The following is a 23294-nucleotide window of genomic DNA, read 5'->3' on the forward strand; positions in this document are numbered from 1 at the left end:
TGCGATAAACATAATTATTATAAAAAAGACATTGTCATTGTTAGCTTAGTTTATAAAGACAGTTTGTGAATGAAGATTAAGAAAACATCTTTTACTTAGATTCTTGTATTTTCAAATACTACAAATTTAAATTACATATTTCTAAAGATACATCTTTCATAAATGACATTTGTTAATAGCTTTAAAACACATTTTAGTTGTTACAAATAAAAGCGAATATATAATAATCTATTACTTTGTACATAAGTCAATATATTTAATTTTAATATTAAAAAATAACGTTTAGCTTAAACTTATAAAGAAATAAACGATATAAAATAATATTCTTAACTAAAATTGTATTTCATATAAAGACTTCTTAATAGGAATTCATAAGGGGAAATACACATTTATGAGATATTTCCATATAGGTTAGGTTGCTAAAAAAATTCCGTAATGACATCAGATAGGTAAGTCAATTAAGATATAAAGCATCCCGAATTATCACATTGTATTTAATATAATCTTATCTATTTTAGAAATATGAATAAAATTTATTTCTAGAACATACTTACAATGTGGCTTACTTTTATTACATCAGTAATTCAATAACTGGCCAATAACAATGCTATACGTAAAGAAATTTGTTTAAACGTAAAAATATTTATTTCGATGCTTGTAGTGTTGCCTATTTGACGCAAGGTATCTTTGTCTAACTCCTCGAGTCGAAATACTTCACATTTCACAATAAAAAGTCACACACAAATATTGTTTTAAGATAACGTTTTATTCTATGGCAACATTGTTTTCTCTTTAAAAGTTTTTGTAAACTCTCTATAGTATTGTTAATGTTATTCTATCCATATTTAGAAAATAACGTAACTATGATATAATAGTAAAAATTATCCCACAAAATGCTTTTGCAATTATATATTTAAATTTTAAATAATTAATAGCTAGACATCTAATAAAATTATTTTAATCTAGTTAACACATTACTTAATCTGAACTGATATGCTTTATATAAAATCAATATAATAAAAAGGATTTTTTAACTAACATGTCTAGTCATTAACAAGAGAGACGTAAAAATTATCTTCGATTCATGTGTTTCGCTTTTGCTAGCCCTAAATCGTAAAATAGAAAATATCTTTTTTACGACCAAATTCATACCTACTATAAGTGAGATAGTTTTTAATATAAATAATCCAGAATACAATGAATATTCTAAACGTAGAAAAGTCAATATTTAAGTACTAGAATTGACTACTAAAGATTTTTGCTATCTAGCCGTACCTATTCGCCCTAAGCCCTTCTAGATTTGTATATCCCACTACTCACAACCTTTATACCCACTTTCCTTAATTCGTTGATTAATTAAATACAGATTTCCTCGGAAACCATGTTTAGGCCAAAAAACTATACCTGTTAGTACGAAATTTCTTAATCCTTACCAACTTATCCGTCTCGAGTAAAACGTTTTTTAAGATAAAAAGTACTAATATAAATGTTTTGCATATTTAAGAGAAGAGAAATTCTCAAGTAATAATAGCAAAAGTCTTAATCTAACATTACGACGTGAAATTCACAATTCATAATCTGTAGACTATACTAAAACACAGCCCTTAGGAAGGACTAAACGTCAAACTTATATATTTCACAATATATTCAACTTCTTTTTCACAAATAGTATTGATAAAGCCTTAAAAACGTTGTTTTAGTTAAAACTGCTCAAAGACTGATTTAATTAAACCGCTAAATCACTTTGATAAGTACAATAAATTCTGCAAAAGCTCTCCTATACCTATACCTATAAACCTACTAACCTAAATACTATCCAAAACGAATAACCGAGACTAATTTTCACTCGTAATTGTCAATCGTTGTCAAAACAATTTTTCGAATCGAAATACGTTCTGTAATTAAAATTGACAAACTATTTTACAATAAGAAACCCGCGTACACTCGTTAGGAACTTGTCAAAATTGTCCTGAAACCGAATTTTATGGGTTCTCAAACCGTCAAAGAGTACTCCATTCGTCAAAACAGTAAATGCCCCTTCCAGCCGCGGAACATTTGCGGGGTCATTGGCCGCGAAGGCATCGATTAACTGCCGAGCTAAACCTTCCAGCAGAGCTGGTTTGACACACGTCAAGGCATAAATGGCAGCCCCGGCCGCTGGAATAGAATCTGGTGGAATTTCCATCTTTATTATCAACATTAGCAGAAGCTCCGCCAACGACAGTAGAGACATTGCGTAGGGGTTGTCAGAGCCAAGTGTTCGGACTTTGTTAGCGATACCAGTTATGGTGTCGCAGCAAAGTGTCGACACATCGCACGACACTGCGGTCAGACCTACCCTTAGAGCGGACACTACCATCGCGAAATCTTCCACCGGAAGATTGGTGAGCTGGAACAGAGATTCCGTATTATTTAACAGTTTATGTATAGGTAATCCACAGCTTTTTGTTTATAAAACATAGACAAGAAAAAAGGTGAAATATCAAGGTTACCTATATGCAAATAATTTTCTTCCACGTAAATTCCGACCAAGTTATGTGCCGTGATAATTGAGGAAGTTGACCACAAATATAAAAACATTCGAAATGTAAATAGTAAATTGGCAATTTAATTTTATAAGATTTTCTATTATCGCCTCTTCTTCAGTGTTATTTTTGATATAGAGCAAGTCACACATAAGATTATCAATATTGAGCAAATATTTTTTTTAATTATCCATCGATACAGATGGAAGTAATTAAATAACAGAAAATATTTCTATAAAATGAAAAAAAAAACATTTTTTTGTTATATTTAACTATAATTTCTTTAAAAATAAAAAAAATTCTATTTGTTTCAAAATAGAACACAAATTAAAAGTTAATACGATAAAACACACCCGGAAAACCGGATATGACATACCTGATCGTGGTTCTCCAAATCGCGTATCATCCGGTACGCGTGCAAGGCCAGCGTTGGTAAGGACAAGAGTGGGGGCGTGACCAAAGGTAATAATAACCGTAAACCCCGGGCGCAAGTTGGGCCTACATTTCCTTCACCACTACGGGCTATTGCCCCAACTACCTCCATTATCGCGCATATGTCCTAGAATTGTTATTAAATCCATTTAAATTGTGGCTTATAATAATAAAGGTGTCAGGGAATTTTTAAAATCATAATTTAACTTGATTGATGTTTTGTTTCATTTGGAATGATTACTAAGGAATAAAATTACGAATATAGTTACAACCAATCAGATCAGAGCAAATGTTTCTAGAGCGATCGAGGCGCCATCTTGACTTTGGACAGTATTCAGTGGAGTGTGGTGGTGAGAGATTGGACCGAGTTGGATCGTTGATTGTGAATAAGAGATCTGTGCCTTTAATCCACTGCTCGTTATAATTTAAACTAAAGTGTTATTTGTAGTACTAAAAGAAAGCCATATCAAATATTTTACGATAATTATTCGTGCCTTGTTTTCACACTTTACCAAAATACGCCCATTAAACCTGCTAATAACGATGTAAATATCGATTGAATGACGATATTTCCCCCACGTATCAAATTGGTTTTGTTTTTATTTATTTTATGATACCACAAAATGTAATTATTTTATATTAATCGGAACATAGTAGATAGTAGAGTAATAAAAAAACAATAAAACATACTTAACTTTAATTAATGTATATTATTGTATGGGTTCGATAATTGTAAATATGTTAGGAACATGATACTTACAATACAATATTTGACTTGTATAGTAGTTTTATTTTAGAGGACATTGTCTTCACATATAATTATTTAACTTTTTTGGAATTCGGTCGTTGCGGGTTTAAGTGTTAACACGTGTTTCCGATTTAATTATTTAGTTTTTTCTATTTTTATCGTAGTTTAAGCTGACTTATCTAATTGGTGGTGGTTAATTAATAACATCAACTAATAACGTAAGTTATTTTTATTTATTTTTTAATTTTTCCCTTTAATTTGTTATATTTTTAGTAGTCCTTAATGGAGAAACATCCTCCAGACCCTCCGGATCCTCCGGATAGGGTCTCTTCTCCGGTTGAGTTAATGGATTCATCCCCCTCAATGTTTTCCCATCCCGGTGTCAAACGCAGACTCGACACTGACAAAGAAGTTTTAATGGAACCCTCTAAAAAACCATTGATTGAAGGCCGGTCATCTGCTGATGATGTCAACCCTGGGTTTTATACCCATCCATCATTAACTGACTCACCCAAGACTTACCTTGTCAATGACAAGGGTCCTTTTATAGTACATGTTTCTTGCCCTGAAGCTGACCCATCCGCTGGTACATCAATCCGCCCAATTAAGTTTGGTCACTTCTTGGTCAAAAACAAAGTAGCCAACATTGTTCGAGATGGTGTTAAGAAAGTGGGTCGTAACAGAATATCTGTTGAGTTTAAGTCGGGTTTAGATGCCAATAATTTTATATCTAGTCCCATAGTACCTTCCAGCAATTATTCTGTTACTATTCCCAATTATAATGTTTCCCGTATGGGCCTTGTGAGAGGTGTCCCAGCTGATTGGTCGATGCAAGAATTTGTTGAGACTGTTGAAATTCCCGAAGGTTTTGGTATAGTCCTCAAGGCCAGACGCCTAAATCGCAAGACAATCTCCGATGGTCAAATTACATGGACTCCAACACAAACCGTTGTTTTGACGTTTCAAGGACAAAATCTTCCGGAGAGAATATTCTCCTGTCATAATTCCCTCCCAGTAGATACTTACCAACTTCCAACAATACAGTGTCTTAACTGTTGCAGATTTGGCCATGTTAAGTCACAATGCCGGTCGAAACCTAGATGTTTTCGTTGTACTCTAGCCCATTCTGGCGATGAATGTAATATCCCGGAAACAAAATCATTATGTTTATTTTGTACTGCCCCACACTTTGCAACCAACAAAGCATGCCCCGAGCATAATAGACAAAGAAATATTAAACACTGTATGTCGCAGGAAAATATATCCTATCTGGAAGCATCAGCTCGCTTTAGACCTAGCAGTGGCAAATCTTTTGCAGATTCTGCAAAAGCTACCCCGTCCTCTTCATTCAGTTTATCTCAGCCCATTATTATACCTTCCCAAGTATCCCCCCAGACTACATCATACAGGAAAACTATATTTCTCCCTTCTCGCTCTAGGCCAACATCAGGTAAATCTTATGATAAAGCGGCCCATGAGGCCATTACTTCCAATTTACCCTCATGTTTACCAAATGGTTGTGCCATAAGCCCCTCTTCCCTTATCAACAATGAAGTTTCCCCTAATGAAAATCTTCTTGACTGCTTATGGGCATTGATTTGTAACATGCTATCTAAGTATGATGATATCCCCGTACCGTCCCACGTTGCCCAAAAAATCAACTTGCTCCACTCATTTGTTACCAAAAATGGCGAATCTGGTGATTCAGTGGAATTGTAAGAGTATTCGTAATAAAAAATCCGAATTAGCCTTTCTGATCAACAAATTCTCTCCATCTATTCTAGCCATATCGGAGACTTGGTTATTGCCGGATTCCCGCTTTAGGGTTTCTGGGTATCGTTGTCTCCGAGATGACAGGGATGATGGCTATGCTGGCTGTGCCTTTTTGGTCAGTCGATCTCTCACCTTCCACTCACTATCCCTTCCTCATAGTGTTGGTATTAATGCTGTTGCTATGAGGGCTTTTAATATCTCATTTATTTCTGTTTATATTCCCCATCCCCATTTTGACCTCATTTCTGATTTACGTTCTATTATCCTTTCGGTTCCTCCTCCTGTTGTCATGTTGGGTGATTTCAATGCCCACCATGTTGCTTGGGGTTGTCATTCCTCAGATTCTTTTGGGTCCCTTCTACTCGATTTACTTGATGATATAAACATAAGTGTCTTGAATAATGGGTGTCCTACGAGAAGGTGTCTTCCATCTCAGAATCCCGCTAGCGCAGTGGATTTATCACTTTGTTCTCCTGATCTCTTCCCTTTTCTATCCTGGCGGGTTTTTGAGAGCACATGTGGAAGTGACCATTTCCCTATTTTCATTGATCTCACATCCAATTTAAGGAGTGTTATTCGCCATTCTCCTCTCTTAAAATTTAATCTGAACCAGGCCAATTGGTCAGACTTTTCATCCACTATGGACTCAAAAATAGCTGCGCTCCCCGCAGTTTCTGCTGAAAACTGTCTATCTTCATACAATGATTTTATCAATTCCCTTAACTCATCTGCCTGTTTACATATTCCTCTTAAACCTTCAACACATAGAAAAATTTCCCCTCCTTGGTGGGATTCCGAATGCACAGAGATGATTCAAAAAAGAAAAGCATCAGAAAGGTCATACAGTCTCTGCATGACCTTGGAAAACTTTTTAATTTATCAACAAGCCTCTGCAGCTGCTCGTAGACTTTTTAATTAAAAAAAACGTCTTGGGTGGCATAAGTTTTGTGAGAGCATGTCTCCTGGTACCCCTTCGTCTGTGGTTTGGAGGCAGATCAGAAGATTCCGATGTTCGCTCAATTCCTACGATGTCCCTTTCAATGATCCTTCCAGCTGGATTACCTCCTTTGCCGACAAATTGGCTCCTTCTTCAGTCCCTTTTTATGATTGTCTTCCTTTTAAGTATAATTCTTTTATCCCCTCTTCAAACAGTCTGGATTGTCAATTTTCCTTGGAAGAACTCAACAAATCATTAAATGGTCTTTCTGACTCTTCCCCTGGAGTAGATGGTATCCCCTACTCATTCCTCATAAATTCTTCATTAGGCACGAAAAGATTCTATCTTGATTTAGTCAACATATTTTTCGATCTTGGAATTATTCCTGACTCATGGAATCGACAAATCGTCATTCCACTGCTTAAACCTGGCAAGGACCCATCAGATTTCTCTTCATACAGACCCATTGCTTTGTCTTCCACCCTCTTAAAAATTATGGAATATATGATTAAAAATCGTTTAGAATGGTTTTGTGAAAATAACAATATCCTCGCAAAATCCCAGTTCGGTTTCAGGAAGGGCTTGAGTACGACGGATAGTCTAAGTGTCATAACCACCGATATTCGGATTGCTTTTAAAAAGAAACAGTTCCTTGTGGGTGTTTTCTTGGATATCGCATCTGCGTATGACCACGTGCTGGTTCCAGTGCTCAGGCAAAAAATGCTTCAGCTGAGTATCCCTGAGAAGTTAGTACGTTTTATTTGCAATTCTATTTCGTGTCGTTGTGTTATTATAAGATCCCAAAATACCGAGCTGTCTCCTAGATCTATATGGAGGGGCTTACCTCAAGGTTCTGTGTTGAGTCCACTCCTGTATAATATTTACACCTATGATCTGGAGCTTGTAGTGAATTCCTTCTGTCAGATCCTTCAATACGCGGACGATGTAGCCTTATACCTTTCATCAAATTCAATTGAAGAAGCATCATCACGCATAAATTCGGCTCTGGATTACTTGGGTGATTGGTTAGATGATCATGGTCTTTCCATTTCTGTGTCCAAATGTACGGCAGTCACGTTTACTAGAAAATACAGGGTTCCTCAATGTAACATTTCATTTAAAGGGTCCCCGGTGTCTTGCTCTAAGCATGTAAAATTTTTAGGCATTATTTTAGACTCAAAATTAAACGGTGTTCCCCATTTCAACCATGTCATTAAAAAAAGTGAGAAGGGTGTTAACGTTCTTCGTTCGTTATCTGGTGTGAGATGGGGAGCACATCCCTACTCGCAAAAGCTTTTATACAATGCTGTAGTACGAAGTCATTTTGATTATGGCACCTTCCTTTTAGATCCTGGCAACAAGCAAGCCCTTGACAAAATTTCCAAAATTCAATCAAAATCTTTACGCATCATCCTTGGTGCTATGAAATCCTCACCCATCAATGCTCTCCAAATAGAATGTGCTGACCCCCCCCTGTATCTGCGTAGACAATTTTTAAGTGACCGATTCTTCATCAAAGTCCTTCAATATTCTTCACACTCCATCTTGTCCAAATTACGTCGCTTATCTTCTCTTACGATGCCATCTAGTCTGTACTAGATGGCATCGTAAGAGAAGATAGAAGAGAAGAAGTAATGTTCCATGCCTATTACTCAGTTTTAAGAAACTATCTCGTCTTCCTAATTCCGGTTGAATGTTTCCCTAGTAATCCCTTGTTTTTAAATAGTTACGAATCCCTCATTTTTGATCCTAAAATAATTTTAAACTTTGGAATTGATATAAAATCCCCCCAAGCTTCCATTTCTTTTCTAGAAAAAATTTCTAAAGACTGGCAGGGATGGTTGCCGATGTATACTGATGCCTCCAAGTTTCCCAGTAATGAGTGCATCGGTGCGGCTGTATGGGTCCCTTCATACAAAACAGTTTTGAGCTATAAACTTCCTCCTTTGACCTCCGTATTTTCAGGTGAAGCTTTTGCAATTCTGGAGGCTGTTTTGTACGCTGAGTCCCATAACCTGAATAAAGTTACAATTTTTTCCGATTCTCGCAGCTGCTTACAGGCAATTCTTTCTAATCCATTTAGATCTAAAAAAAAACATATTACAATTTTAAAAATAAGAGAAGCTTTGTTTAGGTGTAGTAAAAAAGATATTCAAATTGTACTTATATGGATACCTAGTCATTGTGGTATAGCGGGTAATGAAACTGCTGACTCTTGTGCAAAAGGTGCTATTTTCTGCGGGTCTTGTCAGCACCCTAATATCTCAGCCCACGACCTAACAGCTCTTGCATACTCCCACCTTCTAAAATCCTGGACTATTGATTGGCAATCTTCTAAAGAAAAAACCGGTAAGCACTATGCCAATATTCAATATTCAATCCCTTCTTCGCCGTGGTTTTTTAAACATAAGTTTTTAAGCAAAAAGGTCACATCTTTAATCTGCCGTCTTCGTATAGGGCACGCTTGTACTCCCGTTCACTTAGCCAAAATTAAAATTAAAGACAGTTCTCTCTGTGAGTGTGGTATGGACGAAGGCTCGACAGATCATATATTTTTTAACTGTTCTCTAATTAATGACTCGTTATATGACCACCTACCTCCAAACTTCCCTCGTCCATGTAACCTTAACTCCCTTCTTTCCCTCCCATCCAGTCCTATCGTCAAAATGTTAGAGAAATTTATTTCTGCTAATAAATTAAACTTATAGGATTCTCCCCTCCATAACTTGCAGTATTATGTTAACCTCTTGTATATATTAGTATATATCTATGATTGATGAAAGCTTTGTGTGTGTTGTCTTTTTTCTGTGAAGTCATTTTTGTTTTGGGTAACTCTGCTTAGATTTAATTCAATCCATCAAATCTATCCTCACCGTGATAATGCTTAGAACGTGACATTGGCGGAATTGTGATTGACACAGAAGTCGCCATTAAAAATAAAATGAATGAATGAATGAATTATTTAACTTTTATTGCCAGTTCTTCTCTTCCGTTCTACGCCCTTGATTTGAGAACTGGCAGTAAATGTAAAATTAGAAGCATTCAATGTATATTTCTTTTTTGATGTTTATGTCTACAATGTGTTACCTACATGAATAAACTATTTTTGACTTTGATTTTTAACTCCAAAGCTTAGTCAAAATCTAAATGTACGAACTGTCATGTTCATACAAATTCAGTTATTTAGTTAGACTGACATTGTTTTTTTATTTAAGACGACTGAACTATATCTGTCCAAAAGGTTTTACCCAAATCTATTTACTTGAGTTATGTAACCTGATGTTGATTAAGTTATATAATATATTAGTTATAATTAAAAGGCGAAATTACAATGTTAATATAATCGTCTTACACTGAATGAGCCCTATGAGTAAGTATTTCCAAAATAAAGTATTGATAATTTATACATAAAGGAAAATTATAACCAAATAAACTTTTATAAATAAGTCTGCTGCAATATTCTTACCTCATATGCCTCTTCTTCAGCGTCTTGAGGGATGCTGGTGATTTTACCAGAATTCCATCTCATATATACTTCAAATGTCGTGTTGCATACTTCTAAGAACCTGGAACCAGAAAATGATAATTCCAAATTAAAGTTATATTTTTTTTTACTAACTAACATATTAAATAAAATGAAATCTATACATATTTAGGCTCCAAACTATTACAGACATGGTGATCATCTGCCAGGGGGTACAAACTCTTCCTCTTTATTATAGCTACAAATACGTGGGTAACACTGTAAATTTTAGAACTGGCCAGTTAGAAATATTGCTAATGAAAACTTTTTTGAATTACAATTTTAGAACTCTTTGGTAACCTAATGTTGTATTGCATTCATTTGTCATTTGTTTTTATGAATTGGCGGCAAATCTAAAACTCTTGTTACACGTGAAAATGAAGCTAACGCGATAAAATCTTCGGTCAATGATTTATTATGACTTCCGTTGTGGACTTACTCAACAACGAAGCTATGATAGGTCAGGATTAGCATTTCTTAACGAAGGCCCATCTCGTGCCTCTTTTTGCAATTTGTTTAACGAGTTTAAGTGTGAACGTAACTACGTTTCGTTTCGTCTCTTCGTGAATCTCAATGATGATCCGCTTGAGGGACGTCCTTTAACAGAGACTATTGAAGATAACATCAGCGCTCTGCGACGCATGATAGAGGAAGAAGAGAGAGGGACCTATCAGAAGATACGAGCAAGCCTAGGCATTGGTATGAGTCAAGTTCAAAATAAACATTTTCAGTGTTAGTCGTTGTATGTCCCTAGACAGTTTTTATGTATGTTAAAAAGCTTAGAAAACAGGGGTATAAGGCTAAGCTTACTTGTTAACGTTCTGTTTTTGTACAGAATGCAGCATTCTCTTTGCGCTCCTAGCGAGAAGGTTTATAGCTGGCAACACCACGCCCGGATAGTTGTGGTACTTAAACACTATCGCGGGGACCTTGTCTAACGCGCCAAGCAGCATCATAAACTGCTCATCCACAGACCCAACCTAAGAAAAGTAAACATATAAAAACCGGTTTGAAAGTGAAATTGTTGGAATTTGATATTTCAGTACCAGTTTCATCGAAACGTATTTCTAGAGGTCAAGTTCTTTAACATTTTGAGATGTACCAATTTTAAAAAATTACAATGTCAGATGGTGACATCTGTCAGATGTTACTATGACAGTTATTTATGCTATCTATGCATTTCTGGAGTTAGTAAAATAAATAGTAAAAAGTAATATCCTCAAAATATTGAGATATATTACTTTTTTTATTTACAATGTCATGCTGACATCTGTCAGATATGACTATGACAGTTGATGCTTACTTCGTGGACTCCCTCAGTGACCCCAATGAAGCAATCAAGGGTATCAGCGAGCATATTTCGAACTGGTTCAGTATCAGAGTCCATATTTAGTATATTTTGTAATTTCTCAGTCAGCGCCACGGTACTTGTCAAAAGGCGGGAACGAGCTTCACCTAAAAAATTTTTTATTAATAGTTTTTTTTTCAAGAACAATCAATCAAAAATCATTTATTCATATAGGTAACATAATGTACAGTTATGAACGTCAAAACACAAAAGAATACTAAGGATATATTATGTACATATGCTAATGAATCAAAAGTCAATTTATTTTAAATAGAATACAATTTGAACTTTATCGCGTATTTCATCTTACTGTCAAATGTCTTCTTCACTTCGCCAACTTCAAAAAATAAGTACCTTCAGAATATGTAGCAGCAATGGCGAAGGCTCTATGTAACTCCCGTCTAACGTGACCGGGAAGATTATTCCCTGCGGCCTCCCACGCCACTAACGACAGGAACTCCTCGCAACTTGCTAAAGGACTTTCTCTGAAATTCATTCCGTGATCAATAATTAATAGCTACATAAAATTGATTCAATGCTTTTTTTTATATTTATAGTTTGGAGTCCCCACACTATATCCAACTATTAAAAAAATTGGAATTTTAATTGAATTAATTTTTATTTATATATATTTTTTTATTTTCTTTATTTTTATAAAACAATCGTAATTTGAAATTAGTTACTTAGTTCTTAACTTGATTGGTATTTTATACGGCTTTAATACAAAACCAAATCATTACAGTTTTCTGTTCCTTTTAATCATAGCACTATTACAATTTGACGGAAAGAGCCAGTACTATGTGCACTAAATCTGTATTGCAAAGCATTTGTAATTCGAATTTACAATTCAAAATAAAAAAGTTTTTACTCACTTGCGATGATTGTGCGCAAGAGTGGCCAGTAATTGTGTAGCGTGTGTTGCAGCAACGGGCTGAGATGAGAGATGCCGTAGCACGGCCGCTGCGCGTCGCGTTATTCGACTTATTGACCAAACGGAACCTTGAGAACCCGTCCCGAAAGCGCTTTCTAGCACCTGGGAAGAATTACGATTTCTTTTATGACAACATTATTTTAATGTTTGCATCACTAAAAAAGACATTGAGTAACAGTTTTTCGTATTACGATTAACGAACAGTCAATTTGACAAGAATGTAATTATAGAAATACCTTCATTAAATTTAAAATCAGACTGCCTAGACCACTAGACTGCCGTATAGTGTATATTTAAAAAAAATATATATTAAAAGAAAAAATTGATAACGCCGCCGTCGCACGCTAATCCTACGTACCATTTAGATTGAGAGGGATGAAAAGGTTGGATTGATAGCTTTAAAGATAATTTCAGAAGTTTTCATGGTATTAATAGATTAAAGTTATACTGGAACCATTCGCAATGTTGCTCTTATTGAGCTTGAGAAGCAATTGTATTGAAAGTCCAAAATAGAATTGACAGGTAGCATGTGCAAACTATGTAATCTGTGCATATAAGTTATGGATACCATTTACATAAGTCAAAAACAACAGAGGTCTCAGAACTGATCCTTGTAGGATACCACAGGCAGAGGCAGTTAGTGTTTCAGAAATTTAAAAAGCTGGGACCTATTTAGAAATAAATATTTTAAGTAGTGAATTGCTCACAGTATCAAACGCTTGATTAGGATATATTCCATTTTTAGTTCGGTATATTTAAACATTCGTTTAATAATTATGGTAACATTTTAGATTAGATTTAGACAATTTAAATCTATTCTCTTACATAGTAAATGCTTCCGTTATCTGCATTCTTTTTATCTTCTCTCCTTTACATCTCTTACCTCAGAATATTGCGAAGACTGTTGCATCAAGTATGAATTGGCCCATATCTTGAGCAACCATGAAATTGTGGCAGACAATTCAGGGCTGAAGACAGACCCCAGCCCAGCTTCTAAAGCCGCGTATTCGTACATACTTATACGAAGTATTTCACCCATTATTCTGAAACACAGTATCGCGAACCTTTAGAAAATACTATAGATATTTGTCAATATCCACCATATTGAGCTATATTCACACCATATTCCCGTAGTTTCAATAGAGTGTAATAAAATTGGATATAGTCTATTTGCACTATCGTAAAAAAGTATGTAAATAGTATATTTCATTACAAGTGAAATAAAAGCATAATGATAATAATATATATATATAGTGATTTTTTATTCAATATTACCCTTAGTACTGTAAGATGTGAATAATTTAAAAACATACTTAAGTATGGGATCGACGTTATCAGTACTGGAACTTTCGCCGACCAAGTAGCGAAGTGAGGCGTCGACATTCGCGTTCTCAGACATACTGTATTGCACTATCTCTGGTGGTATCATTACCGTTTCGCCCTCCACACAATCCACTGCTATGAAGTGACCTTAAATTTCATTTTTACTTTTAAACCACAAAAACCACGGTTTAAAAACCACAAAATTTCGGACCCTTGTTTTTATGACTGAAGTCTGGATTTTCAACAATCGTGGTCATTACCTGTTGTGGTATAAGTTGCGTATTTATATATTAAGACATATTATTTTATATTAATTGCAGCATAAAATCATTCACTAAATTTAACCAAATTAAATAGCACAATATTCTCACATTAATCAATTTTTTTTAATTTTGTTCATTTTTTAATTATGTATAATTAAAAAATGCTGGCTTTAATCGATTGTATAATTTTCAAAGCATTTTCTAGTCTACTGATAAATAATAGAAGTTGTATATCGAAGTCTTAAATTTGTATAATTTTGAGCGTGGTATTAGGTCGTCGTCGTAAAAAATAGGTTCTGATTACAAGGAAATAGATTCACTTGTTAGAAAACTTATTATTATTATTTTTATATGTATGTGTATGTGTTCAATTTCAACAATTAACTGGAACTAAATATGAATGCAACATTAACATAAACCTAAATGTAGATGTTCATAAGAAAATTTTATTAAAATTCCTATTAATATGTTAATACCTGTAATCATTAATATCCAATGCAGATCTTCAAACAGGGTGATGAGTTGCTCCCCTCCACCCACAGATAATTTGCCCATGTGCATTAATTGCAACTGAGATTCAAGTCTGAAAAAGTGAAAAAAATTATATGAGAATTGAATATGAATAAATTAATTTTGATTTGATTCGATTTAGAAGAAACTACATGTGTTAGATTTTTTCTTAAATCAAAATATATCTTCGTTAATGGTAAAAAAATAAAGTAATTTGATGGCTTTTTTCTTAATTTAAAAGTTAAGAGAGATATATCTTTATCAATGTTTTAAAAATATAAAGAATTAGACAATAATTATTTACAAAGTATAATTGCACCCTTTCAATTAGTTTTTTTGTTATCTTACCTATGTTTCTTAAATAACATATCGTTATATATATAACTCTACTGTACGTGTATGTTACTGAACTCTCAATAAACGGCTGGACCGATTTGAATGAATTTTTGTTTTCGTTTGGGTTTAGCTCTGGTTTAGATTCACAAATCAGATAGCACTGCAATCGGTAACTAGGTTATGTATTTATCTATGCAGCAAATAAACAGATGGTATATATATCATAAAATAAAATTAATATTTTGTGTATGTGTTCGTTATTAAACTCGTAAACAGCGGGACAAATTTTGATGAGTTTTTTTGTGTGTTCAAATCCACTTGAAGTCAAGTCGAGAATTATTTACATTATTAGATATTTTTTGTATGTAAACCAACCAATTCGAATCCGCTAGTGTATTATAAATCATTGACATCCAAAATAAAAATTATTTTTCTATTACAGTCTATCTTTTTCTAACAAATTGTATTGAAATGAAAAGAGACAATACTGTAATAATCTATTCGATATTTGTTTAGACTTTAAATAAAACGAAATTCGCACTAACCTCTTACTTCTATCAGTTAACAGTGTAAACAAAACATGGCAACAATGTGCAGGCGCCTTCCTAGCTATCGCCCCAATCGTCATCAGCACATTACTATGTAATTGTCTCTCGTCTTCGTGTATATCATCATTTATATCTTCGTTACAGCCGTCACTGCTTTCTGTACCTCTTTAAGAATAATAAAAATAAATCGCACATGTACCCAGCAAATGTCATGTTAATTATCATCAAATGTTTAAAATTCTCGTTTTTATGCATATTCAGTAAGTCTGAGAAACGGCTACAATCTTTCCTTCAAATCCCTCAGTTGTAACGGTTGTCCAACCCAAAGCCTTTTTTTTTAGCAAAATTTTTTAGTTTTTATTTGTTATAAGAGAGCATACAACAAAAACATACAACCCTTAACCCGAACTCATAACTTGAACTCTGAGGTTTATATAGAAAAAAATCATAAAACCCTAAAAAGTTTTCATTCCGGAAAACCAAACAGTCTCTGGGGAAGCATAGCAAAATGTTCCATGTACTAAAAAGGTAGGCTTGGCATTAAGGAGAAATGAAGTTTGCCATATGCCACAATATAAATTGTGTTCCTAATAATGGTTTGCTCCATCTTTCGTTCACCAATTGAAATTTTTACTTCAAGATTTGAACTCACGCGCTCAATGTTAAAAGCGCGCCTAGTTATTGTACAATTTAGGATGAATAAATTATTAAGTATGTAACAAACTTACCTAGTTCCATCAGGCGGAGCTAATCGGCACTGTAAATATGTATTAAAGATCTCTATACAAGGTCCCATAAAGGCCTCATTCGAAAACCCATCTGTTTCGTGAGTTAGAGAACTCCAAGTGTGCAGGAATTTATTTAATGCCTCTCTCCAAACTGTGTCATCATTAATCTAGAACATAATAAGAAATGTAGACTTGTCCCAATTTTATTATAATAGGTCCTTACATAGGGTCAAAAAAACAATAAAATAATTTATGATGATACTGAAGTTAAGTACTGACTTTGTTCTTAATCTTAGATAAATTATGCCAAACAAGCTTGTTTTATATCTAACTTTAAAAAACCCAAAAATACCCAAAAACTTCGACTATGCTAATAATAAGTCTGTATAATTTGTTCATGCAAAATAATGCTTGACTTACCCCTTCCTCAATAATAGAACCTCTTATACAATGGCAGGTGTATGTTGTTAAATATTGCAGAAATGCCGGTGGAGATGCTGCTATCATAGGTGGAGTAAAAAACTGCACCAATCTGCAATAAATATCAGATATCCCAAGCATTTCTCTATCAAACGGCTGTATCAATGAGAGCATCCTCATAAAATTATTCACATAGTTATCATAATATTGCTCTTTCAGATTATTCCCAGATAATATGATGCCACTTAAACGAGCCAATTGCACAAGACAGGTTAGTGATGGATTAGCTAACTCTGGATCCATCCGCACATGCACATGGATCTCAAAGAACAGAGCTATCAATTCTGGTTTTAATATAGTATCCTTCCAACGTAAATTCAAACGTAAGGCTGGTGCACCATCACTTTGGTATAAGGATTCAAAATCACCTATCAGTCTTTTAGAAAGCAGTGGTGAAACATGAAACCAACACAGGATTGTTTCAACTATAGTTAGAAGTTGTTTTGTCAATAACGCCTGATCACCTTCAGGACGAACTCCAGAACGGACAATTTGTTCCAATACACTAACAGTAAATCTAAATATGCGCTTTAAATCTGTAGCCTCAAAAGTTTTCTTAAGCCAATAGTGAACTTCCCATGTTATACCAACATCGGCAGATTTTACTGTGATGGCATATTCTTGCATTATAGCCTGAATCATAGCACAGGCTAACTTCTGTTGACCAATAGGAGATCCTAAAATAATTTTCTCTAATTCATCTAACAAAGCTTTTCTGTCTCTTCCAGAATCATTTATACTTCCTCTCTTAATTATCACTGCTATTGTCTAAAAGTCAAAATAAAATGTATAAAGCTTTATTATTAAGTACAAATAATAAATTTTCATAAATGATATAAGCATTATATTTATAACACTAATGGTAACAGTGCCTACTGTTACCATTAGTGTTACCTATACCTATAGGTCAATACAACTTAAACATAACCTACTTTTTAATGAAATTCTACAGATATTTTTATATTTTCTAAATTCTTATCTGGACCAGCAACTATAAAAGTTTTATTATTAAAATCTTTGATTTTAATACAGATAGTTTGATTAATGTTTATGTTAAAATAATTGAATATAACAACTGTTAACATTTCTTCTAACACTGAGGCTTATGGTATGACTTCCTTATGTACCTGAAGCAATTTGTCTTTCAGAAAAGATGGTGTTTCCTTTCTAAAAAGGTAATTGACTAAATATTCTCGGAGAGATGAGATATCATTATCAGTCAGTAAATTCCATTCTCTGATGAGAGCAGTTTTTAATAAACCAGCTGCTTCAAACAAAACATAATCAGATGATGACTTTTCTAGAATCTCACGGCACAATTGATATGGATTTTTAGAATTTCTAAATTCCAGAAATACACTTTCAGCTTGATGTCTTTGCACAGATGTAACCAAATTAGGTGGTGCCTGAAAAGTTTATTTATGTAAACACAAAATACTTTTTTATTATCACTATGCTTATTATTATTTTTTAATATTTACCATCAGCATTTGAGCAGCTGCTTCTAAGGTATGAATAACCGAATTATCCATTATGTTTACAATTTATAAAATAAGTAATGTTTTGAAACTGTAGAAATATTTTATGAATGCATTATCAAATATTTACAGCCGATAATATGCCATTTACACGATTAAACATGAAAAACCCACTATGCGAAAATAAAAGTATATAAATTTTATTCGACAAAATATAATATACATTGAACAAATGTATCAAACAATTTCTAATATTTTCGCACTTGCGAGTTGCGACTTGCGAGTAGCGGCTTTCAAGTATTCCAGATGATGATTGACATGAACTTTTAGTTTTGACAATGACGTATAAAGCAACAAATAAAGTTCAATAGAATGAAAGCTATCATTGATGATCTCATGATCCTCTTTGTTGGAGAATGGAGTTTGAATGTATTTATACATTTACTTATAAGTAATGGCAAGCAACAGTAACACTTGTGGTCTAAGATCCCGCTGCAGAATTGGTGCGTTTTGTGCGAAAATTAATAGAAAAAAATTAGCTTCAATTTGACATATAATTAATAGATAACCGTTAAAAACGTATATATAAAGACAGCTAGTGTCGACAGTTGGTACCAACTACAGCTGTCATTTTCATACAAATTTAGTTTTCGACTTTCTACATACACTACTGTTAAAGTGCTTATTACACTATGCGATATTCAGACTGTCTTAAAATCTAATTAGCAAGCTCGCTATTACACTGGACTGAATACCGCATGCTAACTCATTTTTACTCATTTGCAAAGCGTACGTAGTCGGTGACGGATGTCGCCATGTGACTTAAGAAACTACCTTAGAGTAGGAGTTGCCGAGTTTGAATGACTATTAAAATGTAATATTAGTAATTTATATTATTATATGTAATTTAATAGATACTCCATACATTCATTATGGCAATAAAAATGGCATGTCTCGGTACAAATCAAGAACAGAACCAGGCTGGCACACTTTAGTATGTTGTCTTTAGAGAATCGCAGAAAATTTATTGACACATCGTTTGCAGCTAAGATATTCTATAATAAGATTGATTGTCCGAACCTTCTTTCTAAATTTAAGATTCATGTTTGTTTTTACCAATGTATCAGTGTGTCGAGCGTTGGCTAACTTTATCTATAAAAAATAAAAAACAATTCCAAAGTACTTTTTTTTCTTGCGAACACGCCATGGTGCACGCGGCCACAGAAAATAAACATGTACAAACGTCTTTGCTCTGCGACTGCCGCGCGCTGACTGAATGATTTAGCGTGCTAAGTCTTATTACACTACACGATATTCAGCAAGTAAGCCAGTAAGCACCGCCGAACCCATTCGGTCGGTCTAATTAGACAGGCTAACTGGCTAAATCTTATTACACTAGGCTGAATCTAAGTAAGACTGTCTGAATATCGCGTGGTGTAATAAGCCTTTTAATAGATACTCCATACATTCAATATGGCAATAAAAATGGCATGTCTCGGTACAAATCAAGAACAGAACCAGGCTGGCACACTTTAGTATGTTGTCATTAGAGAATCGCAGAAAATTTATTTAAATTTATTGACACATCGTTTGCAGCTAAGATATTCTATAATAAGATTGATTGTCCGAACCTTCTTTCTAAATTTAAGATTCATGTTTGTTTTTACCAATGTATCAGTGTGTCGAGCGTTGGCTAACTTTATCTATAAAAAATAAAAAACATTCCAAAGTACTTTTTTTTCTTGCGAACACGCCATGGTGCACGCGGCCACAGAAAACAAACATGTACGAACGTCTTTGCTCTGCGACTGCCGCGCGCTGACTGAATGGTTTAGCGTGCTAAGTCTTATTACACTACACGATATTCAGCAAGTAAGCCAGTAAGCACCGCCGAACCCATTCGGTCGGTCTAATTAGACAGGCTCACTGGCTAACTCTTATTACATTAGGCTGAATCTTAGTAAGACTGTCTGAATATCGCGTGGTGTAATAAGCTCTTAAGATAGTCTGAATATCGCATAGTGTAATAAGCCTTTAAGCGCCGCCGAACCCATTCGGTCGGTCTAATTAGACAGGCTAACTGGCTAACTCTTATTACATTAGGCTAAATCTTAGTAAGACTGTCTGAATATCGCGTGGTGTAATAAGCTCTTTAATCTGTCTTGACTAGACCCCCTGTACTGGCTACAAAGAGGTGCGGCCATGTGCGCAACGGCAACCGTGATTTTTTAGAATCTTCATATTAATTACCGTGATGTAGACGTTATTTTATTTAAAAATTAAATGAACTTTTATGAAATTAAAATCAATTCAAAATAATTGAATTAAAAATAATGGCGGCCAAATTTTGATAGGCAACCTAGCAAATATATATGCTCCTAATTATAAATAAACATAAAAATTTGGTTATAAACAAAAACTCGATGAACGCACCAAATACCAATCCTGCAGCGGGATCTTGTACTATTGTCACATGTGAAGTGACAGTTTTTCAAATATCGAAATAAGATGATTCCTTTCTTTTTTGAAAACGTCTTTACTTCTCATCACAGAAACTGAACTATCCTAGGGCTATATAACAGTAAAATATTGTAAATATGTAATGGTGTAGGTACTGTTTGTAATACATAATAATAATAATAATAATAATAGCCTTTATTCAGATAATCTACATTACATATTTTATACATTTAAACAAATTTTCATTTTAATCTAATTCAGGTGCATCTGTGTGCCCTTTTTTGGCAAAGGCCTCCTCCAAATCCCGCCATTCCTCTCTACACTGTGCCACTCTCTGCCATGTACCACCTGCCGTTTCTTTAATGTGGTCAATCCACCTTCTCAGTTGTCTCCCTCTTTTGCGCTTGCTGTACCTTGGGCACCAGTTAAGCAGTTTTTTGCTCCACTTTTCTGTACCTCTTGCGATGTGTCCCACCCATTTCCACTTTAGCTTCTTGATCGTTGTTGTAACATCTGTTACCTTAGTTATTTTCCTTAATACTGTATTCTTTATTTTGTCTCTTCTTGTTTTCCCTATCATACATCGTTCCATCGCTCTTTGACACACCTGTAGCTTTGTATACTGCGCTTTAGTAGGCGCCCAAGTTTGTGATCCATATGTTAGTACAGGTAGTACACAAGTATTGAAGACCTTTCTTTTAATTACCATGCTTGTTTTCTTATTTTTCATGACTTCTTTAAGCGCCCAAAAGCTCTTCCATGCTTTTGCTATTCTTGTGTCGATTTCTTTTGTTGTTGAATCGGTCATAGATATTGTCTGCCCGAGGTACAAGTACTCATCTACGTATTCTATAATATTGTTATTTAACAGTACTTTTTCCTTCCTGGAATTCGTCATTACTTTGGTTTTCTCGGTATTCATTTTCAGACCGACAAACCTACTTTCTGTGTCAAGGTCTGAGACCATCTTCTCCAGTTCATCGCGTGTTGAGGCAAATAGAATTAGGTCGTCTGCAAACCTTAAGTGGTTCAATCTTTCGCCGTTTATCATTAGTCCGTACTTATCCCAACTTAGTTTTTTGAAAATTTCCTCCAGAACAGCCGAAAACAGTTTAGGTGATAGAGGGTCTCCCTGTCGCACTCCCCGTTCAATATTTATAATCCCTCCTAATTTATCCATTTTTATTCTAGTTTTTCCATTTTTATATATATTCCTGATTATTTTTATATATTTATTGTTTATCCCCTGACTTTGCAAGGCTTGCCATATTTTTTCATGTTCCAGAGAGTCAAACGCCTTAGAATAATCAACAAAGCATAGGTAGATTGGGAGATTATATTCTTTGCTTTTTTCTAAGATTTGCCTTACTACGAAGATATGGTCTATTGTCGAATATCCACTCCGGAAACCTGCCTGCTCTATGGGTTGGTTGTCATCTAAGATTTTACCAAGTCTATGTAGAATTATTTTAGCGAAGACTTTGTATATATTCGTTATAGAGCTTATGGGCCTGTAGTTGTTGATGTCACTCTTGTCTCCTTTTTTGTGTATAAGTGTTATCGTCGAGTTTGCCCATTGTTCCGGTATTGATTCCGTTCTAATTATCTCATTAAAGAGAACGGTGAAAGTAGGTACCAATACTTCCTTTAGACTTATCAAAAGCTCGTTGGTGACGTAATCTGGACCCGGTGATTTGTCCTTTTTCAGAGTCTCGATAGCCCTTTCTACCTCCCTTGGCAATATATCAGGTACCTCTTCTCCATCTTCTAGCGTCGTTTCTTTCTTTCTGCTTGTTTGGGTAGAGTATAGTTGTTTGTAGAAATCTGTCGCCGTTGAGACAATATCCGGGCGTTTGGTTATTTTATATCCTCTTTTGTTATTTATATTTGGGATCCAGTTAATATTAGTTTTTAGTTCTTTGACAGCTTTCTTGATGCCACCAGTTTTGTTTATGTACCGTTCAAGTGTGTCTAATCTTAGTTTTTGTATGTCTTGCCTAAGTGATAATTTAATTTGTTTACTAAGCTTCGTTATTTCTACTCTGATCGATTTTGTTTTATTCTCCAATTTAATTAATTCCTGCCTTTGCTTAAGGAGTAAGGACGTCTCGTCTGATACCGAATGCCACTTGTTTCTATTTGGAGGCACTCTGTTTGAACTGTAAGTTATGGCTTCTAAAACATTGTTGTATTTTTCTTGTACTGATAATTCTTCCAAGTTTAGTTGGATTAAATGTTCTTTTATTTCGCTGATATTACCGATAAGGTGTTTTGATTCGCTTGTCCTAGCTTTAAAAGGTCTAGTCTTATCTAATTTTATTTTTAGATTAGCTCTGACCATACGGTGGTTAGTATTGAAGTTTAGATTCTTAAGAATTGTACAGTCGCTGAACATGTTAGCCCTATTTGTGAGAATAAAATCGATTTCATTTTTATAGAGTCCGTTTGGTGAAATCCATGTCCATCTATTTGACGGTCTTTTTTTGTACATACTATTTAGAACCTTTAAATTATTTTCGTATGCTAATTCTATAAGTTTAGTTCCATTCCTGTTTCTTTTCCCTGTACAGTAAGGGCCTAGTATAATTTCTTCTCCTTTTCTTCTCTTACCTAGTTGAGCATTATAATCTCCCATAACAATGAGATTTTTATGTGTATAATTTAATATAGCTCTTCTAAGATCTGCGTAGAAGGAATCTACATCGGCGTTACTGGCTTGTTCCGTAGGGCTGTAAATCTGTACTATAGACCATTTTGCGTTCGATTGTGGCATTGTAATGTTCAGAATAGCAATTCGTTCAGATATTCCCAAGAACTCCTCGATATTCTTTTTAAGTTCTTTTTTTATAAGAAATCCGACTCCATATTTGCCTGATGTTTCGCCTTTAAAATAAAATACAAAATTACCGTGGTCTTCTATTTCTTCTCCTAGTCTCCGAACTTCACTAAGG

General features: G+C 34.4%; 1 protein-coding gene across 1 annotated transcript; it reads right to left on the reverse strand.

The window, feature by feature from the left end:
- Positions 1-146: 146 nt before the first annotated feature.
- LOC110999314 (exportin-4) lies at positions 147-18188 on the reverse strand. The gene is made up of 15 exons (XM_022268322.2): positions 17887-18188; positions 17533-17811; positions 16346-17173; positions 15926-16092; positions 15195-15362; positions 14280-14386; positions 13531-13687; positions 13101-13260; positions 12159-12319; positions 11641-11771; positions 11242-11393; positions 10749-10918; positions 9882-9981; positions 2902-3084; positions 147-2389 (listed from the first exon to the last, which is right to left on the reverse strand). The coding sequence occupies exons 1-15, from the start codon at positions 17935-17937 to the stop codon at positions 1916-1918; spliced, it is 3288 nt and encodes a 1095-aa protein (XP_022124014.2). The 5' UTR covers positions 17938-18188; the 3' UTR covers positions 147-1915.
- Between the last annotated feature and the right edge of the window lie 5106 nt (positions 18189-23294).

The sequence above is a fragment of the Pieris rapae genome, chromosome 3 (genome assembly GCF_905147795.1).
Source record: "Pieris rapae chromosome 3, ilPieRapa1.1, whole genome shotgun sequence".
In the NCBI taxonomy this organism is placed as follows: domain Eukaryota; kingdom Metazoa; phylum Arthropoda; class Insecta; order Lepidoptera; family Pieridae; genus Pieris; species Pieris rapae.